At 44.7% G+C, this 25,421-nt stretch overlaps 1 protein-coding gene, 1 long non-coding RNA gene and 1 other non-coding gene across 5 annotated transcripts in view; 2 read left to right on the top strand and 1 right to left on the bottom strand.

Annotated features, from left to right (window-relative positions):
- LOC115945034 (uncharacterized) overlaps positions 1-19,305 on the bottom strand; it is a 37,317-nt gene extending 18,012 nt beyond the window's left edge. Inside the window, exons 1-3 of one of the 3 annotated variants that reach the window (XR_014148344.1) lie at positions 19,273-19,305; positions 16,225-19,239; positions 14,921-14,943 (exon numbers count right to left, since the gene is read on the bottom strand). This is a non-coding gene — a long non-coding RNA (uncharacterized LOC115945034). Of the gene's footprint in view, positions 1-3,870; positions 12,468-14,920; positions 14,944-16,224; positions 19,240-19,272 lie in introns of those variants that run through there. The other 2 variants (XR_014148346.1, XR_014148345.1) reach the window with 2 other exon arrangements.
- EIF2B2 (eukaryotic translation initiation factor 2B subunit beta) lies at positions 17,018-23,659 on the top strand. The gene is made up of 8 exons (XM_006745791.3): positions 17,018-17,200; positions 17,314-17,434; positions 17,564-17,712; positions 18,615-18,778; positions 19,634-19,729; positions 20,461-20,598; positions 21,629-21,695; positions 22,973-23,659. Exons 1-8 carry the CDS (start codon positions 17,038-17,040, stop codon positions 23,128-23,130), a joined length of 1,056 nt encoding a protein of 351 aa, XP_006745854.1. The 5' UTR covers positions 17,018-17,037; the 3' UTR covers positions 23,131-23,659.
- TRNAE-CUC (transfer RNA glutamic acid (anticodon CUC)) lies at positions 23,378-23,450 on the top strand. Its single transcript has one exon. It is a non-coding gene; the product is annotated as a tRNA-Glu (tRNA).
- Positions 23,660-25,421: the final 1,762 nt, after the last annotated feature.

Raw genomic sequence — 25,421 nt, 5'->3', positions numbered from 1 at the left:
CAGACCCTGAGCAGCCAGGACCATCTCCTACTCTGAGGGCTTAGGGCACCCCCTCAGAAGGTGACTGAGGGGACAGGCAGGTGGGAGGCCAGCCCGGCCTGTGCCTCAGCCTGAAATATAAACAAGACCAGCTCTGAAAAGGTCGTGACCCAGAAAGCCTCCCCACCAGACCCCTAGCCTTCCTCCTCCCTGCCTGGGACCTCCAAAGGAGGGAATCCGGGAAGACGAAAGAACACAGGGGATGGGGGGACGCCTGGGTGGCTCAGTCGGTTAAGCGTCTGCCTTCGGCTCAGGTCATGATCCCAGGGTCCTGGGATCGAGTCCCGCACTGGGCTCCCTGCTCCGCGGGGAGCCTGCTTCTCCCTCTGCCTCTGTCTCTCTGTCTGTCTCTCATGAATAAATAAAAAAAATAAAAATAAAATCTTTAAAAAAAAAAAAAAAGAACACAGAGGATGGGTAAGGAAGAAAACATCCAGTGTTCCTTCTGGGCAGACATAGGTGCTCAGACCCAGGCACATGCATGCACCCTCATGTACGTGCACACACACTCATGCCAAAAGCAGGAACTTGGCCAAAGTGGGGCACAGCTGCCCATCAGAGATGGCTTAGGGGATGCTGCCCTTAGAGGCAGGGGAATGGATCAGATGGCCTTGGGAGAGCTCTCCATTCCCAAGACTGTCTGCAAAGATGTTCTCACAAGGACCACCCAGACCTTGGAGGGGATCACAGATTCTCCCACAAGGCAGTCAGGCCAATTGGGGAAAACTGATCCACTTGCTGACCCACTCGTGTTGCCAATATCCTTGCCAAACCTGCTCTGTGCCAGGCCCCAGCTGAGCCTGGGGGAGCAGATGGCACCTGTGAGGCCCCACCGTACCAGGCGTCACCGAGAAAATGGGAGAGACGGTCCCTGACTGGCAAGAGAGCGGCTGATCAGTCACTGAGGGGCTGCAGACTGGTTCTCAGCAGAGCTCAGGTGGCAGCCAGGATGAAGACCCTCTGCACCCGCGCCAGCTGGTGCCCCGCTTTAAAGGAGTGCCGGGAAGGCCGAAGGCTCGCCTCTGCCCACCACCCACACCACCCCCACAGTTCTGGCCCCGGCTGGCCGCGGAAAGGAAATGATTAAGGAGTGTCAATGCACCAGCTAACTGGATCAGCGCGAGCAGCTGCAGCACTCGCTGTTCCCTCCCAGGCTCCTCCGTGGCCTGGCGGCCCGGCCGGCAGGCCCGACCCCGCCCGGCTGTGAGGCCCGTCACAGCGGCCTGATCACCCCGGTGGCCGGCGGCAGCGGCGTTAACAACTGTCTGCCCACCAGGCTCCTTCCTGGGGCTTGGCGGAGGGGCTGACCCCTTGCAGCTCTCCTCGGAGGAGCGTGAGCAGGAAACTGGATCCCAGCAACAACCCGGTGGCCGCCGTCCAGGGTAACGCCTGGCTCCTCGTGCTGCCTGCTGGCCTCCTGAGTGTTTGCCCGGCTCCTCCAGCCGCGCAGCCGCTGAGGGCCTGTGAGGACGGCCCGGGGACTGAGCATCCCCTGAGCACGGAGGCCACTGTTCCCTCCCTGCCGCCAGTGCTGCCCACGGGCCGAGCTGGGGAGGCAGTGCTCCTTGCCAGCCAGAGCAAATTAGGTGCCCGGACGTTGAGGTCTGCTTGGCATTTCCTGTGTTGGCTTTGGCCGATGAGGCCAGGCCAGTGGGCCGCCCTCTTGACCCCAGCCCAGTCCAACAAGCACGTCCCAGACTCTGCAGCCCACAGACTTCTGTTCTGTGCCCCACAGGGAATCCTGTTCCGGAAAAAAAGATCACCCCTCCCGGCCTGGGTTCCCACTGAGCTGCCTTCCCTTGCCTTGTAGGGTGCTCTGACACAAGAGGCCTGGCCAGCCCCCAACCTGGCTCATCTCAGTGCATGTTCCCCTGGCTTGGGCATGGAGCCCACAGAATTTGTAGATCTCTGAGCCCCCCAGTGCTTCCTGGGTGTGGTGAGGCCACTCTGCATGCAGGCCCCCAAGGCCGAGGTTCCACAGGGGGCTCTGGTCTCCCCTGATCTCCTCTTGCCATCTGTCTGTGGAAAAATTTCCCCAGCCCAAGGCCTGTCCTTTGCCTGGACCCCAGGGAGCCTTGAGCAAGGAGGTTGCTCTGGACATTGGCACCCTCGTTCCAGCTTGGGAACCCACGGGAGCTCCCCTCCTCAGCACCGGAAGTGCGGGCTTCACCTGCAGGCTTCAGCATTGCTAGCCCCTATTCCTCAGTCCATGTTTTCTTTGGCTTGCCTCTCTGGACACCACATTGTCCCAAACAAGACAACTTCGTGATACTTATTTTCCCAAAGAGCAGAGTCTGTAACACAATCAGGCTCTTTGTGCGCAGTGCAGTCCCAGCCACCCCCCCCCTTGGGGCATGAAGCACTCCTCATTCCCAGTGGCCAGGGGTCCCTGGCCTAGGATTTGGCAAGGCCCCGCAGAGAAAGCAGAGCCAAACCCCACCCCACAGACCATCCGTCACTGAGCTACAGCTCTTTCCTCTCTCCTCCCCGGCCTTGGGGTGCCAGCACAGCCCCTCTGCGAAGCAGGAAATCACATAGCCTAGAGCTAGAGACGCTGGAGTACAAATCCCCAGCTCTACTACACGCAGCTGTGTGCCTTGAACAAGGTACCAAATGGCTGTGGGACTCAGCGGCCCTGTCAGTAAAATGGTGACAATGGAGGAGCCTACAGCATAGGGTTTGTGAGAGGAACCTAGCCTTACTAGAACCTACCCGAGCCTTTGGGCCCAACCCATAGTAAACCCTCCAAAAATGGCTACCATTTATATAGCTATCTATCTGCATGGGGCTGGCTGAGCAGTCACTAGAGTCTGCAGAGTTATCCTGGGCCACGCCTAGGCCACACACATGATAGAGACTCTGCACCCCTACCCCACTAATTGCTTCTTTGCTCCCAGGCTGGTTCTGCACTGCCATCTCCCTGAGGAGGCCCCAGGCCTGGGATGGCTCTCTTCTGGGCCACTTTGCTCCATGGCCATGAAGAACTTGCCACCTCAACTGGACAGGCCAACCTGCCAGGGCAGAGCAGTGTCAGAAGGCATCTGAAGATGGTTGGGTACCTTGAAGCTCTGTTTGTGGAAGTCTTCACCTTTCTCCAAGAAAAGAGAAGGCAGAGCACAGGCATCTGGCTCCTCAGTGTCAAGTACATGAGTGCTCAGAAATTTGCCAAATGTGTGGTGAAGGAAGGAAAAGGCTCTGGATTTCTTGCATTGTTTGTGGGAAGAGCAATAGGCATCATTTTCCTGGCAAGTTTGGGGTGATAGTTATCAAGACTGAGGAGTGTTTATTACCTCGGTGAGCAATTCCACTTCTGGTACTCTCCCTTGGGGACTAATCTGAAATGCCAGAAGGCAGACAGGGCTGCAAGGAGGGCCCATAAAAATGTCTGCAGAGATGTTCTTCTCAGTTTTGTTTATAAGAACAAACAAACAATGAAACAAACAAAGAAGATACTTCAGTAGCCAATGGCAGGAGACTAGCTAAGTCTATTATGCTATATCTATGCACATCAGGAATTAGCGTAAGCACTAAAGATTATGTTTAGGGAAAATTTTTAATGACATAGCAATATCTGAGTAAAAAAAAATTAGGATATCTAACTGCTGACAAAGTATAATCTTCATTACGTGAAAATATGTTATGAGTACATAAACAAAATGTGATATATATATATATGATTTATACATATATATAAAATGGTATATTAATCTGCCTTAAAAAGGAATGAAATCTGATTCTGACACATGCTACAACACGGACGAATCCTGAAGACATTATGCTAGGTGAAATATATCAGACAGAAAAGTACAAAGATTGTATGGTTCCACTTACCTGAGGTTCCTAGAAAAGAGTCAAAGTCATAGAGACTGGAGGTAGAAGGGTGCTTGCTGGCCAGCACCCGGGGAGAATGGATAGTTATTTTTTAATGGGCACAAGGTTTCAGTTTGAGAAGATAAAAAGTTCTGGAGATGGTAATGGTTGCACAAGAATGTGAATGTACTTAACGCCACTGAACTGTACACTTAAAAATGATTAACATGGTAAATTTTATGTTATGTACATTTTATCACAATAAAAAAAAAGAGGTCATAGGGAAATACATCAAATGTTCTTAATGGGTATTTTTGAGTGAAGGGATTATGTGTGACCTTTATTCTTTTTAGTTTCTAACATTTGCCCCTAGTAAATGAGATATTTTGTTTTGTTTGTTGTTTGTTTTAAGGAAGCTTGCTTCAGCATCTCCCAGATGTGCGGGGGTGGGGTGGGGGAGAGGTTCGGTGCAGCTGCAGCTGGAAATGAAGGGGGAAGCACAGCCTGCTGGGGAGGGCTGGCTCAGAGAAGGCTTGGGGTCCCCCCAAGCTCTTGTCCCCCTCCTGGCTGGCCCCCCTCTCTCTCTGCCTTCCCCCGACACTCCAGCCATGCCTAGGGGCCTCTCCACAGGCACAGCAGTCACTAGCCTGAAGGGGCTGTCCCAGCTCTAGTGGGAATGCGGGCTCGGGGCTTTCTCAGACGGTCAGTACCCATGCCGCCTTCCCGCTGCCGCTCCGCCCCAGCCCAGCTGCAAAAACAACAGCCCATACCCCAAGCCCTGTTATTGCAGCCCTGAGTGGAGCCTCAGCATGCAGCGGAAGGAGTGGGGATGGGGCCTGCCAGTTCTAAACAGACCTAGGGGCAGGGGTACTCCCAGGAGGTTGGAGGGTCCCCTCCTGCTCTCTGGGGAAACCTGGCTCCCAGGTGTGTGGGGAAGGGGCTTGGGGAGGCCTGGGGACTGGGAGACTGACAGCCAACTCTGACAGTGGCCTCCCTGGCTCCCTGGAGACTGCAGGGTGGGGGGAGGTATAGGGGAGGAAGTCAAGCCACTTGGGAACCCGCTGAACCAAGCTGAGCCAAGCCGTGGGCAGGAGGCGGCACCACCGTGGCTCCCAGGCAGGCCAGGGCCAAGGCTTTCCCACGGGGTGCAACTGGCCACCGGGCTCTACAGAGCCATCCACCCCAGGCTAGGGCCTGTAAACCCTGGGAGTTTTCCATGCAGTCTTCCCTTCAGGGCACAGGGGCTGGCAGGCAGATCCAGCACCCAGCAGGGCTCTTCCCTGTCTAGCCCCCAGCACCCGCAGGTGTGTGCTGGGCATCCCAGCAAGGCTGGGGTACAGCTCTCAGAGGCCTGCTACTCAGCGCTCTCAGCACCCACTCCAGTCTCATCCACTGGCTCCTTACTCATGTGACAGAGTAGGGACACAGAGCTTCTATCCCTAAGAACCCAAAGGCCTCAAAGCCTGTTGGAAGCCTGGCCCCTGTTTGACCCCTGAAGGCCACTCCTGCCACTTTAACAGAAAGGGTGTAGACAGTGTGGCATCAGGAGGCACTGGGAGGTCTCTGGAGACAGACAAACCCGGGCTAGAACCTAGGCTCTGCCCCACTAGCGATATGACTGGGCATGTCCCTTCACCCCTGCAAGCCTTGGCTTCCTCCACTGTAGAGTCTCAGAAGGTTTAGATGAAGTATATATAGTCTCTGGCACATGTGGATGCTTAATAAGGGGAAGACACTGTAATTCTTAATACACAAGCCCCAAGAAATGAGATTAGCTGAGACTGGAAAGAACTTTCTGATCTCAATGGTCAACTTAGTTCTTCCGACCCATGGCATTCTGCACAATGTAGACAGCACACTTAAGAAGTCCCCCCACCTTTTCTTTTTCCACTCTGGTTAGGAACTAGTTAATCAAACTACCCTCTGAAGCTAGACAATGACTGTCTGTTTTTAAAGATGTTGCTGGCCACAGACATCAAACCAGGGATAGAAACTACTTCAGGGAAGGAGGGGAGCCAGACGGGAGAGGGTAAGCCTCTGGCCTCTGAAAGCTACCAGCAGCCTCTGTCTGCAGGTTAGTCAGTGAGTGTCACTATGTACCAAGGGTGGCAGGAAGCTACTCGGGTGGAGGGCCCGGGCTTCCTGACTGGGATATAGCCTCATGCAAGGTCTGTTGCTGTTCTAAAATGCTCTCAGGTAGTTGCAATAACTCATTCATTCTTGAAAGAGAGGAGTTCTAGAAATAAAAGCTGGTGTTATTTTTATCTGGATTATCTGGTCTTTAATATACAACCAGACCGAAATACAAAATCAAAACCACAATGAGATACCACCTCACACTGGTGAGAATGGCTAAAATTAACAATGCAGGAAACAACAGATGTTGGTGAGAATGCAGAGAAAGGGGAACCCTCTTACATTGTTGGTGGGAATGCAAACTTCCCAAACTGGTGCAGCCACTCTGGAAAACAGTATGGAGGATCCTCAAAAAGCTAAAAATAAAATGACTCTATGACCCAGCAATTGCATTACTAGGTATTTATCCAAAGGATACAAAAATGCTGATTTGAAGGGGCACCTGCACCCAAATGTTATAGCAGCAATGTCCACAATAGCCAAACTATGGAAAAAGCCCAGATGTCCATTGACAGATGAATGGATAAAGATGTGGTGTGTGTGTACACACACACACACACACACACACACACACACACACACACACACAATGGAATATTACTCAGCCATCAAAAAGAATGAAATCTTTCCATTTGCAACATGGATGGAACTAGAGAGTATTATGCTAAGTGAAATAAGTCAGTCAAAGAAAGGTAAATACCATATGCTTTCTCACTCATATGTGGAATTTAAGAAACAAAACATAAACACAGGGGAAGGAAAGGAAAAATAAAATAAGATGTAAACAGAGAGGGAGGCAAACCATAAGAGACTCTTAACTCTAGGAAACAAACTGAGGGTTGCTGGAGGGGAGGTGGGGAGATGGGGTAATTGGGTGATGGGCATTAAGGAGGGCACTTGATGTAATGAGCACTGAGTGTTATATGCAACTGATGAATCACTAAATTCTACCCCTGAAACTAATAATACACTTAATATTAACTAAATTAAAATTAAATAAAAAATTTTTTTAAAATATAACCAGACCTTTATTAAGTATATTAGAATATACTTTTGTGGAGATTTTTTTTTTTTAATTCTCCAGATTAGGTAATGGGTACCCAGACCTACTACTTTAAAGATCACTAGTTGTAGGGACACCTGGGTGGCTCAGTCGGTTAAGTGTCTACCTTCAGCTCAGGTTATGATCCCAGGGTCCTGGGATCAAGCCCTGCATCGGGCTCCCTGATCAGCGGGGAGCCTGCTTTTTCTCTCTGCCTGCTATTCCCCCTACTTGTGCTCTCTCTCTCTCTCTCTGACAAATAAATAAATAAACTCTTGAAAAAAATAAAGATCAGTAGTAGTACAATGTCTCTAAATCTCTGAGGTCACTACCATTTATCAAATGTCACTGTTACTATCATTTCCACTGACAGACAAGATCACCCAGCTTGGGAGGGGCAGACCTATGATCTGAAATGAGATTCATCTGACTTCCAAGCCCAAACTTTAAACAGTATAACATAGCATGAGAGGATAACTGGCTAGTGGCCTTAGTCTCTACATTTTTCTTTTTTCAGAATCACAGACTATTTGTTTTGTCTACCTATGTACTTGGTACTATTCTCATTTACAATGAACCTATCAATTGTGGTATAACTGATCTCTTGATCAGAATCAGCTCACTGCTTAGGGCTCTTTAGAGACCAAAAGAGTTAAGGAATATGAAAATCTTTAACTAAAAGGCAGAATCCTCTAAGTTTAAAGGATGATGCTGTTTTATTATTGAGTTTCCCCTAGTACAGGGGCTCTTTTCCAATATGCAATATGGTGCTTGGTATGAAAAGATGCCCAACAAATATTTGTTATATACTGTATATGTTGATCTATGAAGACCAACTGTTACCAGGCAGTCCTAATAACAACAGGGTGTTTGTTTGTTTGTTTTCCTAATCACATGCCCTGGTACCATTACCTGTGTCTGCCATTAGAATTTCCCTCCAAATTCCTAGCAACTGACAAGGTCATGTGGCAGGGAATTCAAAACACAGCCAGATATCACTAAAATATAAATCTATATTTAGACCAAGATCAGCTTCTAGTCTAGCAGAATCAATCAAATAATGGCTGAGAAGAGGGTTGGCTTCCCTGAAGAACAAAAGAAAAGCTTAGTCAAGCCTCTAGTAACTCAAAAAGCTAAGCTGAAGGGGGGATTTGTTGAGAAGTCCAAGGATGGCTCTACCTTCAAGCCTGGCTAGTTTTATAAGCCTACATCAGTTCATTTCAAGTCATCCCCTCATTTGCCCTTTCTCTCTCACTCCAAGACCTGCCTCTGTTCACTTCTACTTCTTTTGGAGCAGTTGCCTGACTCTCTCCTAAAGATAAGCTTCCTCCATGAAACAGGAAAGCCAGCCACCAAGACTCCCAAGCCGACCTCCTTATAGCAGATGATCTAAAGGCAAGCAACCTGCTTTCTTCTGGGGTCCGTATAGCAAATCACAGGGAAGGACTGAATGATTTTATACAAACAGTGTGGAATTGGGGTGACTGCCCAGACCTGGATGGTGTGTCATCCCTGTGGTTAGGAGGCTCTGAGATTGACAGTTCCACCTGAATGACATAAGGAGGGACAGTTCCCAGAGGAAAGGGGGTGCAGGGCAGACAAAAACAACAGGTGTCCATGACAATAGCACTTGTTCTCAGGTTGCGTAGAGACATGACTTATCCACCAAAACAATCAGAGAAGGATAAAAACAGTAGGGTATTCACATGCCACAGTGTTGAGTCAAAGCCCTTCAGGAAAAGGAAGTGATCTGATGGCATAAAAGAGATTCTTGGGAACAGAAGGAGAAAGACGCAAATATTTTGGTCAGCCTCCCTCCTTACAGTTGAGAATTATCATTGTAACCACCCTATCTCCAAATTAAGTTCAGAAACTGTGATCTGGTAACTTTGCAGGCAATTAGCCAGAATGTCTGAAATTGGGACACTGGGAAAATCTGGAAGATCTGGTCAACATAATCCTATTCCTGGTTGAGAGAACGGGCCTGATGGAAGGACTTATTTTTCTTACAAATAACTTTTTTCTGATTATAAATGGGATGTGTTTATTGTTAAAATTTTGGGAAATACAGAACACAAATGAACATATAAATCACTCTTGTATTTGTTAGGATTGAGTGTGACTGCAAATGATGGAAACCTCAAGATAACAGTGGCTCAAATAAGACTGAAGTTTATTTTGCTTGCAGCTACATGAAGTTGAAAAGTCCAGGCTGGTATGATAGTTTTGCTCCACAGAGGCCTTAGGGTGCCCAGGCTCCTTCTAGCTCACTACTCTGCCATCCCTGCAGTGTGGCCTGAATCCTCATCATCCAGGCTGCAGAGCAGAAAGGCAGCCAGAAAGAGAAAGGGATAAAGAGGCCAAAGGACACATGCCAGTTATCTTCCAGGGAAGTTTCTCAGAAGCAGCAACACAACACTTCCACACCATCCCAATAGTAAGAACGTAGTCACGTGGCCACACCCACCTGCTGGGGAGACCAAGAAATGTAGTCTTTATTTTGGGTGCCTATTTGCCAAGCCAAAACTCTATCACTATAGAAGAACGGCTTATGAGGCAATTAGGGGTCTCTGATAAACCCGTAATCATACTATCCAGGGAGAGCCACTGTTAACATCTTGGTATGCCATTTATACACAGATATCCACACACACACCCATATATATATATATATATATATACCCACAAATATATGATGTGTATACGTGTGTATAGACTTATATATGTGTGTGTGGGTGTGTATGTGTGTGAATATATATTTATATATAATACATGAGTATGTATAAATATATATTTTTTAAAGATCTATTTATTTATTTGACACAGAGAGAGAGAGAGACACAGCAAGAGAGGGAACACAAGCAGGGGGAGTGGGAGAGGGAGAAGCAGGCTTCCCACGGAGCAGGGAGCCCGACACGGGGCTCGATCCCAGGACCCTGGGATCATGACCTGAGCCGAAGGCAGACGCTTAATGACTGAGCCACCCAGGCGCCCCAATGTATAAATATTTTTAAGTGAAATTGAGATGGTACCAAATATACTATTTTTGCATCTTGCTTTTTTGAAAAATTGCACTTTAAACAGTCTCCTTTATTATCTATTTTAGCACTGAGTCATTTAACAATTAGAGTAATGTAATGTAATCCATTATAATTTTCTTTTAAAGATTTTATTTGTAAGCAATCTCTACACCCAACATAGGGCTCAAACTCACAACCCCGAGATCATGAGTCGCACGCTCCACCAACTGAGCCAGCCAGGCGTTCCTATAATTTTCTTTTAAATAGATGCTTTTATTATATAAATCTTGGTTTATGAAGTTTTTGTTCAACTATTTATTTCAAAATAATTGTAGATTCACAGGAGGTTGAAAGGAATGTATACCCAAGTCCCACGTGCCCTTCCCCCTGCCTCCTCTAATGGTAACAACTTATACAACTATGGTACTGTATCAAAGCCAAAATATTGACATTGATATAATCCATAGTTTTAGATTTCATCAGTTACACATGCACTCGTGTGTGTAGCTCTATGAAATGTTATCATGTGTAGCCTTGCATAACCATCCCCACAACATCCAGAGACTCAACTGCACTATCCTTTGTGTCACTCCTTCATAACTACACCCATCTCATGCCCCCCACCCATCCCTAACCCCTGGCAATTACTAATCCATTCTTTATCTCTCTTTATATGTTACTCCATGAATGATACATTATTGGAATTATGCAGAAAATATAGTTTGAGATTGGCTTTTCTCATTCAGCGTAAGTTCCTTGAGGTTTATTTAAGTTGTTGCAGATATCAACAGTTTGGTCCTTTTTATTGCTGAGACATATCCCATGCTACAGATGTGCCACAGTTTGTTTAAATATCAACCAACTGAAGGATATTTGGGAAGTTTCCAGTTTTTGGCTATTATGAATAAAGCCGCTGTGAACATTCATGTGGTTTGGACACAAGTGCTCATTTCTCTAGGATGAATGACCAGGAGTGCAATTGCTGGATTGTATTATAAATCCATTTTCAGTTTTTAAAGGAACTGCCAAACTGTTTTCCAGAGTGATTGCATGCAACCTACTTTTTAAACCTAACAATATGTTGTCAACAATTCTTATCATTATTTCCTATGCCATTAAATATTCTTCTAAAACATGGATGGCAGTACATAATTTCCAAACCAATTTCCTAATTTTGAATACTTAGGAATATTTCTGATTTTTATATTATAAATAATAAAGTGAAAAATGTGATTTTGGATAAATCTTTGTGCCTATTTCTGATTATTTCCTTAGGATAAATTTCTACATTTAGACATACTGGCTTAAAGAGTATGAATGAACATTTTAAAGTCTCTTGCTACGTTTTTTTCAAATTGTCCTACTGAAAGGTGTTTCAATTTAAAATCCCACAGCAATATATGAGAATTGGGCAAAGTTTGTAAAACTACTATTGCAACACAAATTGCAAATGATCAGTATCTTTAATATATAAATAGACCTTACATATCAACCAGAAGAAGATTAAATACCTGATATCAGGATGCTTTGGACTGCAAGTGATAGAAAACTCAAAATTCAAAATTTTATCAATAGAGAAATGTATCACTTTATATAATAAGAAGTCTAAAAGTAGGGCAACTTCTGGATTTGTTGATTTCACACAGCTTTAATAAAAGGCACCACAGTACCCAGACTAACAGTGCAGGCACTGAAGCTACACTGTTAGATTAACATCTCAACTCTTCCACTTACTAGGTGTGTATCATTAAGCAAATTACTTGACCTATTTATGCCTCAGGTTCCTATTTTGAAAACGGTTATATCAGTAGTATCTATTTCATAGGATTGCTGTATGAATGAGGAGAGTTTATATATGTAAAATACCCATTAAGTGTCGATATCATCAAGAGCCTAGATCCTTTCTGTTTTTCTGTTCTGCCATCCTTGGCATGTTAACTTTATCCTCAGTCTTGAGACCTCATGGTCACAAGATAGCTGCAGTAATTCCAGGCATCATATCTCAGACAATCAGAGATAGAAGAAACAAAGTAGTCTTCTCTGTTACTTAAGAACAAAGAAACTTTTCCAAACAGATCTCCCTCATATCCTGCTGGCTAGAAAATGGGTTATCCAACACCAATCTGTTAAAAAAAATTTTTTTAAAGGAGAATGGAATTGCCATGATTGGCTTAGACCAGTGAGGATTTACCCATAAGCTAAAACCCACTTCCCCTGTGGGTAGAAACCAAACAAAATCAGTTCTTTTAACAGGGAAGAAGAAAGAAATGGATATTGGGTGGACAACCAGAATATCTGTCATGTATCATATTAGAAAAAAATGGGCAATGCACGTGCACCAGCAATTCATAAGAGAAGAAATGCAAAGGCAAATAAACATGAAAAAAATGTTCACCTTGATTAATGAACAAAGAAATGCGAATTAAAAGGAGTTTTTGTATTTTCTCTATCAATTTGGCAATGATGAAAAAGAATGATAATCATCTATAACAGCAATAAATATACAAGGTGCCTAGGAATAAATCTCACACAAGATGTGTAAGACCTATAGGGAGAAAATTATAAAATTTTACCAAACAACCTTAAAGAAGACCTAAATAAATGGAGATATATACCATGGCCATGGATAGGAAGACTCAGTATCCTAAAGATGTCAATTCTCCTCAAATTAATTTAGAGATTTAAAGTAATTCCAAGGAAAATCTGTAGGGTTTTTTTGTTTTTGTTTTGTTTTGTTTGTTTTGTTTTTAGGAATAGACAAATTATTTCTAAAATATATATGAAAGAGCAAAGGCCCCAAACTAGTTAAGACCCTCTTAAAGAAAGAAATATGGCAAGGGAATTTTTCTTACCAGATAGCAAGACTTTTTATAAAATAAGACAAGAGTAAAACAGATAATGTGATATTGGGTAAGGGATAGGCAAATTTAGTGATGGAACAAAATAGTCCCCAAACAGACTCACACATTATAGACACGTGACATATTACAGTGCTAGCATTAAAAATCAATGGAGGGTGCCTCAGTCAGTTAAGCATCTGCCTTCAGCTCAGGTCATGATCCCAGGATCCTGGGATGGAGTCCCACATGGGGCTCCCTGCTCAGCGGGGAGTCTGCTCCTCCCTCTCCCTCGGCCCCTCCCCCAGCTTGTGCTCTCTCTCACTCACTCTCTCTCTCAAATAAAATCTTTAAAAAAAGAAAAAAGAAAATCAATAGAAAGAGAATGGAAAAAGAAAAGAAAATTGGATTCTCACCTTTCATCCTACACAGAAAGTAACTCAAAATTACTTGTAAATTTAAATTTTTTAATTATTTAGAAGAAAAAGATAGATTATCTTTAAGCCTTTATATTAGGGAAGGATCTTTTAAATAAAACATGAAAAGCATTAACTATACAAAGACAAGATGTCTTTGACATCTCAAAGTGAATAAAATGACAAGCCATGAACTGAGAGAAGATATTTATAGAACAAATAACTGAAAAAGATTAGTGTTCAGAATATATAAGGAATTCCTACAAGTGTATTTTAAAAAGGATTTTTAAGAAAGTAGGCAAGAGGGGCACCTGGGTGGCTCGGTTGGTTAAGCGACTGCCTTCGCTCAGGTCATGATCCTGGAGTCCCGGGATCGAGTCCCGCATCGGGCTCCCTGCTCAGCGGGGTGTCTGCTTCTCCCTCTGACCCTCTTCCCTCTCGTGCTCTCTGTCTCTCATTCTCTCTCTCTCAAATAAATAAATAAAATCTTTAAAAAAAAAAAAAGAAAGTAGGCAAGAGACACACACAGGTATTTCACAAATGAGAAAAACACATGGCCAATAAACATACAAAAAAATTAACAGCCTCATCAGGAAACAAATTAAGATCATGATACATCCTTTATATCTATCTGATTCCCCCAAATAAAATAACTGATAATACCAAGTGTTGGTAATGAGGTAGATCAGTTGGAACTCTTTAAGTCCTACTGGAGAGAGCATTAATTAATTTAACCACTTTGGAAGATGAGCACTATTTGTAAAGCTGACTATTCATATAGACTATACCCTAGCTGTTCCACTTGTACGTATGCCAAAATACACATAAGAATATTTATAGTTTATATTCTCCCACCCCCCCCAAAAGATTGGAAACAACCCAAATATCTGTTGAAGAAAAATGAATACATAAATTGTGGTATGGTCACATGATGAAATATTATGCAGCAGTGCTAACAAGAGAACCACAGATACATGTAAGAACATAGATGAATTTTAGGAATGTCATATCAAGTGAATAAAGCAAATTGTACAAAATTACATTATAATGTCATTTGTAAAAAAAAACCTCAAAACCAAGCAGAACTAAGCAATATGTTGTTTAGGGATTATAAATATATAATATTTTTTTTATAAAACAAAGCAAAATCAATCAAAATTTAGTGGTTATCCTTGGGTATTCGAGAAGACAAGGAAATGGAATAGACAAACACACCCATCAGTGAGATGGTTTTGGCAGTATTTCAGGGTTTTTTTTGGTATATGTCACATATTTTTTTTTTAATTGTGGTAAAATACACAGAACATAAAATTTGCCATTTTAACCCTTAAGTGTGCAGTTCCGTGGCATTAATGTATGTCCATCATCCACCATCCATCTCTAGAACTCTTTTCATCTTGTAAAACCGAAATTCTGTACCCATTAAACAACTTATGCCTCCCTCCAGCCCCTGAAAACCACCATTCTACTTCCTATGTCTTATGTATTTAAGAATCTTTGTTTTTAAGTTGGGAGATGGGTTCATGTATGCTCATTTTGTTGTCATGTTTCATAACTTGTATATATATATTATATATACACACAACATGTATTATTTTGTATATATAAAATAGTACATACCTTATTTTGTAATGGCTTGATGCCTGGAAAAATAAAGAACAATATCCAAAATTGGCCAGAACATGGTGTCAGCAAGCATGTAAATTGGTACAATTTTTAGGACAATTTAAACTTTTTTTTTTTTTTTTAAAGATTTTATTTATTTATTTGAGACAGAGAGAACGAGAGAGACAGAGAGCACATGAGAGGGGGGGAGGGTCAGAGGGAGAAGCAGACTCCCCGCCGAGCAGGGAGCCCGATGCGGGACCCGATCCCGGGACTCCAGGATCATGACCTGAGCCGAAGGCAGTCGCTTAACCAACTGAGCCACCCAGGTGCCCCTAGGACAATTTAAACTTAACAGAAACAAAATTGACAAATATATTACAGCTTTTGGGAGGTATGGTGTTTTCAATTTTGGTTTCCAATTATTCATTGCTAGTATATAGAAATAAGATTGATTTTTGTGTGTTGAGCTTGTATCCTTGCTATATTCACTTACTAGTTCTAGGAGGTTTTTTGTCATTGTTATTGATTCTTCAGATTTTCTGGGTGGACAATGTCTTCTGTGAATAGGGAGTTTTCTCTCTTTCTAGTCTCTCTGTTTGTAAAATTTCTTTTTCTTTTCTTACTGTACTGTCTAGGACTTTTGAGTATAGTGTTAAATAGTAGTGGTGAGAGTGGACATCCTTGTCTTGTTCCTGATCTTAGAAAGAAGGCAGTCTTTCACCATAAAGTATTATGTTAAGTGCAGGCTCTTGGAGATGCTTTTTACTAAGTTAAAGAAGTTCCCTTCTATTCCTAGTTCTCTGAGTTTTGTTTTGTTTTTTTTAATTCAGTGGCTGTTGAATTTTGTCCAATCCTTCTTGCATCGATATGATCAAGTGGTTTCACTTTTTATATTGTTAATATGGCTTGTTAAATTGATTAATTTTTAAATATTAAAAGAGCTTTGCATTCTGGGTTTGAATTCTATTTGGTAATGATGTCTTAATCTTTTTTATATATTGCTGGATTTGATTTGCTAATTTGTTACAGGTTTTGCCTCTGTGTTCGTGAGGGATACTGGTCTGTAGCTTTCTTTTCTTGTACTAGCTTTGTCTGATTTTGGTACTGATGTATCTTTTTGGAGGGCAATTTGTCAATAGTAACAAATGTCTTTAAAATGTGTGTGTCCAAAGATTCTAAGAACTTAAAGAAATAGGGATTCTCATTACACACAGACTGCATTCAGACAGAAATTTAAATACGAATGCATCCCCTTACCAACTGCTTAAATTTTGTGGCTGTTTTCTAACCTGTAAAATGAGGATAAGAGGACCTACCTCATAAATTGCAATAGATGAGATCATTCACACACAGTGCTCAACACCTAGTGAACTTTAAGTCAATAGTAGCTCTTGGTATTGTTATGCTTCCCAGCCTCTGTAGTCTGTCCAAATAGAAGGACATCATCTTCGCTCCCATGTAAGCTCCCCCTTTGAATCTCCTTACTGGGGAGTATTCGGTCTCCTCATCCCTGATTCCTGTCTTACATTAGGTGTGTGAGGCGTTGGGAATGCAAAGGCAAAAAAGGTTTGGTCCCCGCCCTCAGGGAGCTGAATCTATCAGAAACACAAAGGCGCAAACGAACCAGTTCCATGCAGTAAAAGAGCATTATGACGCGTCTGCCCAAAGTGCAGCGGGTCCTGGACCCGCAATCTGAGCGTCTCGGTCAGGAGAGCGGGTGTTCGCTTGGGGACCAGGACCAGGGCGGCAACTTGTGCAGCGCAGCCCCGGGTCTTGGGGGGTAGGGGAACGCCGAGACTGGATGTTTCCACAGCAACGAGACAAGCCACCCTCATGGGGCCTCACTCCTCACCTCTATGCAGCGCCTGAAGAGCCACTAAAGGCCACTTCCGGTCCTCCCGCCTCCGAGACTCGTGGTCGCTCTGCTGTAACTCAGTAACTCGAGCTCCTAGCCTCTGATTGGCTCAGGCAGATGGAGGAGGCGGGATGTGGCACCGAGGGGGCGTGGCCTGTGGACCCTCAAACTGGAGTTTTCCTCTCGGAGCGGAAGTCGACTTCACCCGCCCCGGAAGTGCAAGGACTGAGGTCGTACAGGTGGGGATTCCGCCGGCGAGGCGGCTTTTTTCGAGATGCCAGGAGCCGCGGCTAAGGGCTCGGAGTTGTACGAGAGCATCGAGAGTTTCGTGGAGGCCCTGAAGCGGGACGGCGGGCGGCGCAGCTCCGAGGACATGGCTCGGGAGACCCTGGGGCTGCTGCGCCGGATCATTACGGACCACCGCTGGAGCAACGCAGGTAAGGCAGGTCTGGTTCTGTCGCGTCCCTAGCCACTGTCCGACCCCGATCCTCAGGCGGAGAGTCGCCCAGCCTCATCGCGCTCGTGCCCTCTCTCTCTCCCTCGACTGCAGAGAAACTGATGGAACTGATCCGCCGAGAGGGCCAGAGGATGACGGCTGCGCAGCCCTCAGAGACCACAGTGGGCAACATGGTGCGGAGAGTGCTCAGGATCATCCGGGAGGAGTATGGCAGGTCAGGATGTGGGCCTTTTTGCACAAGCCCCTCTCCCTGCTTGAAGCCTTTAGTGGAGCTGAGCAGCTCCTCTTACTTAAATTACTACACCTCCGCCCCCTCCCTGTTTGCGTCTTGTTGCCTCCCTAGACTCCACGGGCGTAGCGATGAGAGCGATCAGCAGGAGTCCTTGCACAAACTCTTGACATCCGAAGGCCTGAGCGAGGATTTCAGCTTCCCTTATGCCCAACTCCAGTCCAACATCATTGAGGCAATTAATGAGCTTCTTGTGGAACTGGGTAAGAGTCCTGATCCCTGATGGACAGGCAGATGAGGGAAAAGAAGACCCTGGAAGTTGTTCATCAGTAGAGATAGGAGATAACCAGTCTCGTGGTTCTCTGAGCTTTGTGCTCCATCCTGATTAAGAGAAAGGGTTGGAACGGGTGGCAGGACTAAGATAGCCCTCTCTACATGTCCTTACAGACCAGCCCTTGATAGATTGCAGATCCACTGCTGCAGAGACTGTTAGGACAGAGCTTTATTTTCATGTTAAAGATGAACTCCCCAAAACCACAGATTGTAGACTCTTCTTCCCTAAATTTCCTCTTGAATTTTATACACACAGATGCACCACCTCCTTTCCCCTTGTCTTTGTGACCCAGGAGACCTGCATGTATTCATTACAATCAGAGTTCCCCAAGGGAGGAAGAAGCTGGGTCTGTGTGTCTGTAGCTGCTGCTTCCAAATTCCTCCCGTTTTTCTTCTGTGGCCTCCTTTTCAGGTGGGGGTGTTGCAGCCACCTTTTAGAGTTCTTTTAGGGGGAAACTCTGTTTACTCCACTCTCAGCACCTTACAGTTTCTCAAATTGGACCATTTTTTTGCCTGAATTCATTGTCTTCAAAATGAATTCTAAGGAGCTGGTATCGTGTGGGGCAGAGTTGGGGGTAAGTGGATGAGTAGGGGTTCTGCTGGGAAAGAAGGTAGGCTGAGAACTTGGGAAGTAGAAGATCCCAGAGGAGCGCGGCTTTTAAGAAAAGGTGACCTTCACATTAAGTCCCTTCACCCTGTGTTACCACTAGGTCTCCTAGGTGGGCTGTCTGTGTGAAGGGCACCTGTCTCTTTCCATGTTCTGTCACGATTGTCTCGTGTTGTGGCATATGGCAGTTTCACATTTTCCTTGCCAAACCGGCTGTTCTTGCAGAAGGGACTACAGAGAACATTGCGGCCCAGGCTCTGGAGCACATCCACTCCAATGAGGTGATCATGACCATTGGCTTCTCCCGGACAGTAGAAGCCTTCCTCAAAGAGGCTGCCCAAAAGAGGAAATTCCATGTCATTGTGGCAGAGTGTGCTCCTTTCTGTCAGGTAGGGGGACTGCTGGAGCTGCTAAGAAAAATGAAAAATGAGGAGGGAATAAAGAAGAGATAGATGGGCTCCATGCCAACTTTGACTTGATAAGTAAGACATTGAGAACACAAAACCGTGAAGGGAATTTTCGAGTTGTTCATCCTGTCAACATTCTTTTTTTTTTTTTTAAGATTTTATTTATTTATTTATTTGACAGAGAGAGAGAGAGCACGTACAAGCAGAGGGAGGGGCAGAGGGAGAAGCAGACTCCCTGCTGAGCAGAGAGCCCGACGTAGGGCTCGATCCTGGGACCCTGGGATCATGACCTGAGCCAAAGGCAGACACTTAACGACTGAGCCACCCAGGTGCCCTCATCCTGTCAACATTCTTAAACATTGGTTTAGGAAAGTTAGAGGAAATGCTGGGTCCAAGAAAAGAAATATATTGGTTCTTTTAGGAATCAAAATAGGGTAAATTACCTTGGGGATGACTGATGCTTGCTCTGACCTCACTCAATCCCTACGTAAATAATAGGTCTCTAGAAAGGAAATATGTAAGGATGCAGGAGGTCATAAAAGAATGAGCCAGGAGCTGTGCTGTCAGCGCTCCCTAATTACACAAGCAAGCAGTATTTCCAGTTTTCTGGCTGCGCTAGTGCTCCTGTGGAAAATTCAGCATTTATTGGCTTCTCCTGGGCTTCTCTGCAGTGTACCAGAGAATACCTACCATGAGTAGAAAAAGGAATTACCTGTTGGCAGGTGTGTGTTGGCTGTGCCCAGTATCACAGAATTCTCCAGATCCAGTTCCACTGGAGATGCCTTCCACCCTGTCTCACCTTCTCTCCTAACATCAGGCCTTTTTCTCCTATTGTAGGGTCATGAAATGGCAGTCAATTTATCCAAAGCAGGTATTGAGACAACTGTCATGACTGATGCTGCCATTTTTGCTGTTATGTCAAGAGTCAACAAGGTGGGTGTATTTGGAGTTATACTGAATTCATGAAGATTATACTTCTAAAATACTCATTTTTTTTTTTCCCTCCTATAATATACATGAGAAGAGAAGTTCTAGCGCCTTTTAAAACTACATGCTGGGCCTTTTTAATATATTAACCTGATTTCTTTTCCCTTTATCTATATCATTGTTCCTCACTTAGAGTAGCTTCTTTTTGTTTTTGTTTTAAAGATTTTATTTTTAAGCAGTCTCTACACCCAACATGGGGCTCGGACTCACAACTCTTGAGATCAAGAGTCCATGCTGTACTGACTGGGCCAGCCAGGCGCCCCAGGGTAGCTGCTTTTTGGTGAAAGCATTGAAGAGAATGAAATAAGGCTAAGTGTGGCAGCTGCTAGGGCTTGGGTAGAGGGTCCCTGCCTTCTGCTCAGAGAGCTTGACAGTGATGGATGGTGAATAGAAAGGCTCTTAGCTTTCTCAGGAGGTGTGGCAAATAGCTTCCAGAAAAGGCAGGGCTAAGAGCAGGAGATAGTGAAGCTTCCTGTCACATACAATATTCATTCTTTCTTTGGGAAGCCACTCTTGAGCTAGAACTCATGGTCCTCACCATAGAATCCCTTTTCCCTGACTAGCATGTGACGCTCACAATGTCGAGACTGAGGCCTGAGCATTTAGCCTGTGGTGCCCAATGGCCCATTTAAGGCTCCATCCCTAGGATGACTCACATTTTGCTTCCTGTTCCAAAGGTGATCATTGGCACAAAGACCATCCTGGCCAACGGTGCCCTGAGAGCTGTGACAGGAACTCATACTCTAGCACTGGCCGCAAAACACCACTCCACGCCGCTCATCGTGTGTGCTCCCATGTTCAAGCTTTCCCCACAGGTATGTCTGTCTGTAGCCAACAGAGAGAAGGAAGCCAAGGAGTAGGCTTGACCTCTGGGCCTTCAGCCTCCTCACTCTGGGGCTTCTCTTTATCTGCGTTCACTAAATGGATTAGACCCCATAGAGGCCAGAAAAAGCCACAGAAGTCTTGAACCAGGAAAAAAAAAAAATTGATAGTTATAACTTGTCAGTTTTGAGAAATCAAAATTGTAAGGTCAGGATAGTACATAGCTGGGGAAGGCCCTTTGTTGATATTGCCACCATTGCCCATCACGCTGATCATTTCTGAAAATGCCGAACAAGGTGAAACCCAGAACACAGAATCGGTTTTATTTTTCATCGTTGGAGGGACTGTCCCCTATAGCCTAATACAAGCAGTATTACAAAGTGAAGAGCCACTTCGTTAGCAATAGAAGCTGTTTGCTTTGAAATACCAACCTATTTGCAGTTCCCTTTTTTAAATTGAGGTGAAAGTCACATAACATACAATTAACCATTTTAAATGTACAGTTCAGGGGCATTTATTACATTCACAGCATTGTGCAACTACCACTCTCTGGTTTCAAACCTTCATCATCCTAGAAAAAACCCCGTACCCATTATGTAATCACTCCCTATTGCCCCCTCTGCCCACCTCCTAGGAATCGCTAATCTGCTTTCTGTCTCTGTGGCTTTGCCTGTTTGGGATATTTCATATAAAAGGAATCATAATATGTGCCTTTTGTTTCTGACTTCTTTCACTTAGCATGTTGTCAAGGTTCCTAGCTGTAGCACAGCACTTGGTTTCTTTCTGTGGCTGAATAATACTCTGTTGCAGGGACCTACCACAATTTATTTATCCATTCACCTGTTGGTGGGCAGTTGGACTGTTCAGCCCTTTGGCTTTTGTGAATGCTGCTGCTGTAAGCACTGGTGTACCAGTTTCTGCGTGGACATACCTTTTTTATTTCCCTTGGGTGTATACTTAAAACTGGAATTTGCTGCGTCTCTCTCACTTTTTTTTTTTTTTTTTAATTTTTTTCTTGTCTAGTTCCCCAATGAAGAAGATTCATTTCACAAGTTTGTGGCTCCTGAAGAAGTCCTGCCTTTCACAGAAGGTACAGAAGGGTGTGTTGTGTGTGTGTGTGTGTGTGGGTGGGTGTGTGCACGTGCATGTGCACGTGTACGTGTTTTGGTCTCTTTGCTTTTGTTTTAGTAGTCAGTGGGGATTGAATGCTGCCCGGCTGTGGTTTTTATCGTAATTCTCGTGGGGACTTCTCTTTAGCATCTTAGAGTGTGGGGGCACCTCATCTAGTCCATGTTCATTTTGTTCTGAGACTAATATATTTCACTGAGTACTGGGGCTATGGCGGGTTGGACCATTCAGCATTGATGGGGTCTGGCTTTGCACATTGCTTGACACACACGCAGCAGCCCAGTGGGAAAATGTACTCATTCTCATTTGCTGTAGGGAGTCATTTTGGTGACATGGCTGCCAAAGGAAGCATGCTCTGAAATGTTCCTAATATAAAACTTGCCTGTAACCTGGATACCTTCATGTGTTGGGGTCCTTTTCTCTGACTTCTGAAGGCAGCAGCTGTGCTCAGTGAGCCTGCCACCTCATCAACATAAGATGGCCTTAAACGCCCTCTGGGAGGCACCATACTTGGGGTGTTAATTCTTAGAAGTTGAATAACTTCATCCATTTATTCACACATGCATTTTTTCAAGGATTCTTTGTATCTTTTGAGTACCCACTATGTATACAGCACTATTCTAGGTACTAAGGATGTAACAATGAACAACACAGGCCCTGCTCCCACGGAGCTTATGCTCTGTTGCAGAGGACAGACACGAATATGTCAGGTCATGGGATGTTTTGGGAAGAAAACAAATAAGGATGATGGGATGGAAAGTGGTAGGAGACTACGTTAGTGGGGGAAGGGTCTAAATGAGAGGACATTTCAGCTGAGTGCAGAATGAATAGAGCCCCACCATGTAAAGATCAAGGAGAGTCTCCCCCCAGGCGTTGGTGCAAAAGGCCTGAGTTAGGTCCAGGCTTAGCCAGTTGGAACAAGATGGCCATATGGCTGGAGAGTAATGAGCACGAGGGAGAGTGGGATAAATTATAATTAGTGTAGCACAGTGGGGAGGGGCCAGATCTTGAGGGCGACTCTCCCAAGATGGAATTATTCCTAGGGCTATGGAAAGGCATTGGAGAGTTTGAAGCAGGAGTGCCGTGACGTGAAGTCAGCTCTTCTGGTTTGTACTTTGCTGCAGCTTCCCTTTCTTGGGGTAGCAAGTATGCCTGCATTATTGAGCCTAGAATCTGTGTGCGCTTAGTTATTAGAGCAGGACCTCGGTTTTATCTTTAGCACGTGTGATTGCCTTTCAGGGGACATTCTGGAGAAGGTCAGCGTTCACTGCCCTGTGTTTGACTACGTCCCCCCAGAGCTCATTACCCTCTTTATCTCCAACATTGGTGGGAATGCACCTTCCTACATCTACCGCCTGATGAGTGAACTCTACCATCCTGATGATCATGTCCTATGACCACCACCTGTCCTAAGCAGAAGCTGCTTAGCCAAATACAGAATGGAGAGGGACTTCAGTGTGACTGCTGAAAACATCGTCCTTGTAATGGGGAGTGACCTGGAGTCAATCTAAAAAAACTTAATACTGTTTCCTGCTCTTTTAGTCATCCCATGACAAGGATGCACATTCAGGACTGTCTCTTGCCTTTCTGATCTTAACAGAAGCAGCAGGGCTTGACCTATAAATTTTGGAAGTCTTTTGGGGCACCTGTCTGGTTCAGTTGGTAGAGCATGTGACTCTCGATCTCAGGGTCGTGAGTTTGAGCCCCACGTCGGGCATAGAGTTTACGTAAAATTTTTTTTGGTGGGGGTACCTCTTAACCGCTTAGTGACCTGGGGAGTCTGGAACTTAAGTTTCAGGAACTTAAACTTTCTGGTTCAGTGGGGTGTTAAACTTAACACTGAAGACCTTGCTGGGATACAGGTTTTTGCTCAGAAATGGCTACCACACCTTTTCCTAGGCTGTGCCAATAAAAGCTTCTTAAAGATTCCTGAGTTGGTTTATTTATTGTTCTGCTGTGATTGAACTGCCTGAAACAGTGGCGGCAGAGCCCTTTTTGTGCTTTCATGGAGTGCTGTAATTAGAGGGAGCCAGCTAAAACAAATGCAAATGAAAGTATTTACAGTTTCCTTCCTAATTCACTGGCAGTGGTCCCAAACAACTTGTTAGTAATCTAAGACAGTGGTTCCAAAACCTCTCTGATCATCAGAATCATCTGGGAACTTAAAAAAATGTACCATCTTGGGTTCTATCCCAGACGTACTTCATCTGATCTTTGGGATGGCACCTGGAATCTCCTTAAAGCAAGTAAGACATACTGTGGAACATTATGTATACACTGCAGTAGAGGTTTCAAAAGGGTGGCTTAAGGGCAGTGTTTGGATTAAAGACGTTTTTGGCTGGTTCACTCTGTATTCAATTTGAATTAGTTACCAATATTTAAAAATGAAAAAAGAAAAATGTGGAGCTTGCACATTAAACAAATTCAGATTTCTTGCTTCTCTTGAAAACAGAAGCTTTGGCAATTCTGGGCCCAGTTTCCCAAATGGCAGCAGCTGACTGTAGCTGGGCAGCTTCTGACTCCATTAAATGGAAAAACCTTTTCTGCAGTCCCTCCCATTTAACTCATTTACGTTACCTGCTTAACCCCTCTCCCATTTAACTCATTTAGGTTACCTGCTTAACCCCTCTCCCATTTAACTCATTTACATTACCTGCTTAACCCCTGTAGGCACTTGCTTTGTGAGCCTCGTGTTAAAAAGAATGGGACAGATAGAACAAGCTAGGAAAAAGTCAAGCTGCAGAGCACTATGCATAATATGACCTTTACTTCATTAAAACAAAACATTATGTTCCTGCAGTAGGATAAAAGTCTGGAAGAAGGGGCACCCAGGTGGCTCAGCTGGTTGAGCGTCCAACTCTTGGTTTAGGCTCAGGTCGTGATCTGGTCCTGGGATTGAGCCCAGCATCAGCTTCCTGCTTAGCTCTCTCCCTCTGCCCTTCCCCACTGCTCATTCTCCCTCTCTCTCAAATAAATACAATCTTTAAAAAAAAAAAAAAAGAAAAGAAAGTCTCCCCAGGTAATCCAGACGATCTGTCATTTTTGGGAACCACTGGTCCAGAGGTCCAAGGCAGACTTGGTGTGCTGAGAACCCCTGGGATGCTGGTCAGAGGCCAGCTTCCTGTCTCCTGCGGCATTGTCTATGGGGTGGAGGGAGGGAGCACCAGGAGTCTGCATGTTTAACAAGCACGCCAAGGGATTTTAACAGGTGATTTGATAACCACACTTTGGTAAACAATGGCCAGAGGTAGGCTATGAGGGAAAGGCCTCTACTCTTTGACATTAACTTGAGGTATATCTTTGCCTTAGGGTCCTTGTCTTCCCTGAAAGAGGGTGAAAACAAGATTGAAGAGATCAGTCTGAAAGATGGACCTAAAAGCTCTATGACTCAGAAGAGCCTGACTCACTCAGGCCTCAGTCTGTCAATTATTTCTTAAAGCATCTAAGACCCCGTGCTTTCTCAGTGAAGTGGCTTCTAGCTACCAATTATGAGCAATTGTCTCTGAAGGCACCAATTCTTACAGCAATTCACTTGGGTACAACTGTGTGGTCTGGAGTAAAAGCAGCAGTGAGTCAAGGAACTTAAATCTGTTTCTGGCTCCAAAAATGCTTTATGATACTTGTCCTTTGTGCATCTTAGTCTCTGGGTCTAAAATTAGCACCCACATTCTTCCCAGGCATAAGTGAG

The sequence above is a fragment of the Leptonychotes weddellii genome, chromosome 9 (assembly GCF_054177405.1).
Source record: "Leptonychotes weddellii isolate Sample4059 chromosome 9, ASM5417740v2, whole genome shotgun sequence".
Lineage (NCBI taxonomy): Eukaryota > Metazoa > Chordata > Mammalia > Carnivora > Phocidae > Leptonychotes > Leptonychotes weddellii.
Note: the sequence above shows the minus strand (reverse complement) of the source record. Positions and strands in the feature narration are given on the sequence as shown.

Excerpts from the sequence above, each read along its gene's own strand:
- EIF2B2 (XM_006745791.3), top strand. The coding sequence starts at position 17,038 with ATGCCAGGAGCCGCGGCTAAGGGCTCGGAGTTGTACGAGAGCATCGAG. Across the intron at positions 17,201-17,313 it reads CCACCGCTGGAGCAACGCAG|AGAAACTGATGGAACTGATC; the intron begins GTAAGGCAGGTC and ends CCTCGACTGCAG. Across the intron at positions 17,435-17,563 it reads ATCCGGGAGGAGTATGGCAG|ACTCCACGGGCGTAGCGATG; the intron begins GTCAGGATGTGG and ends TTGCCTCCCTAG.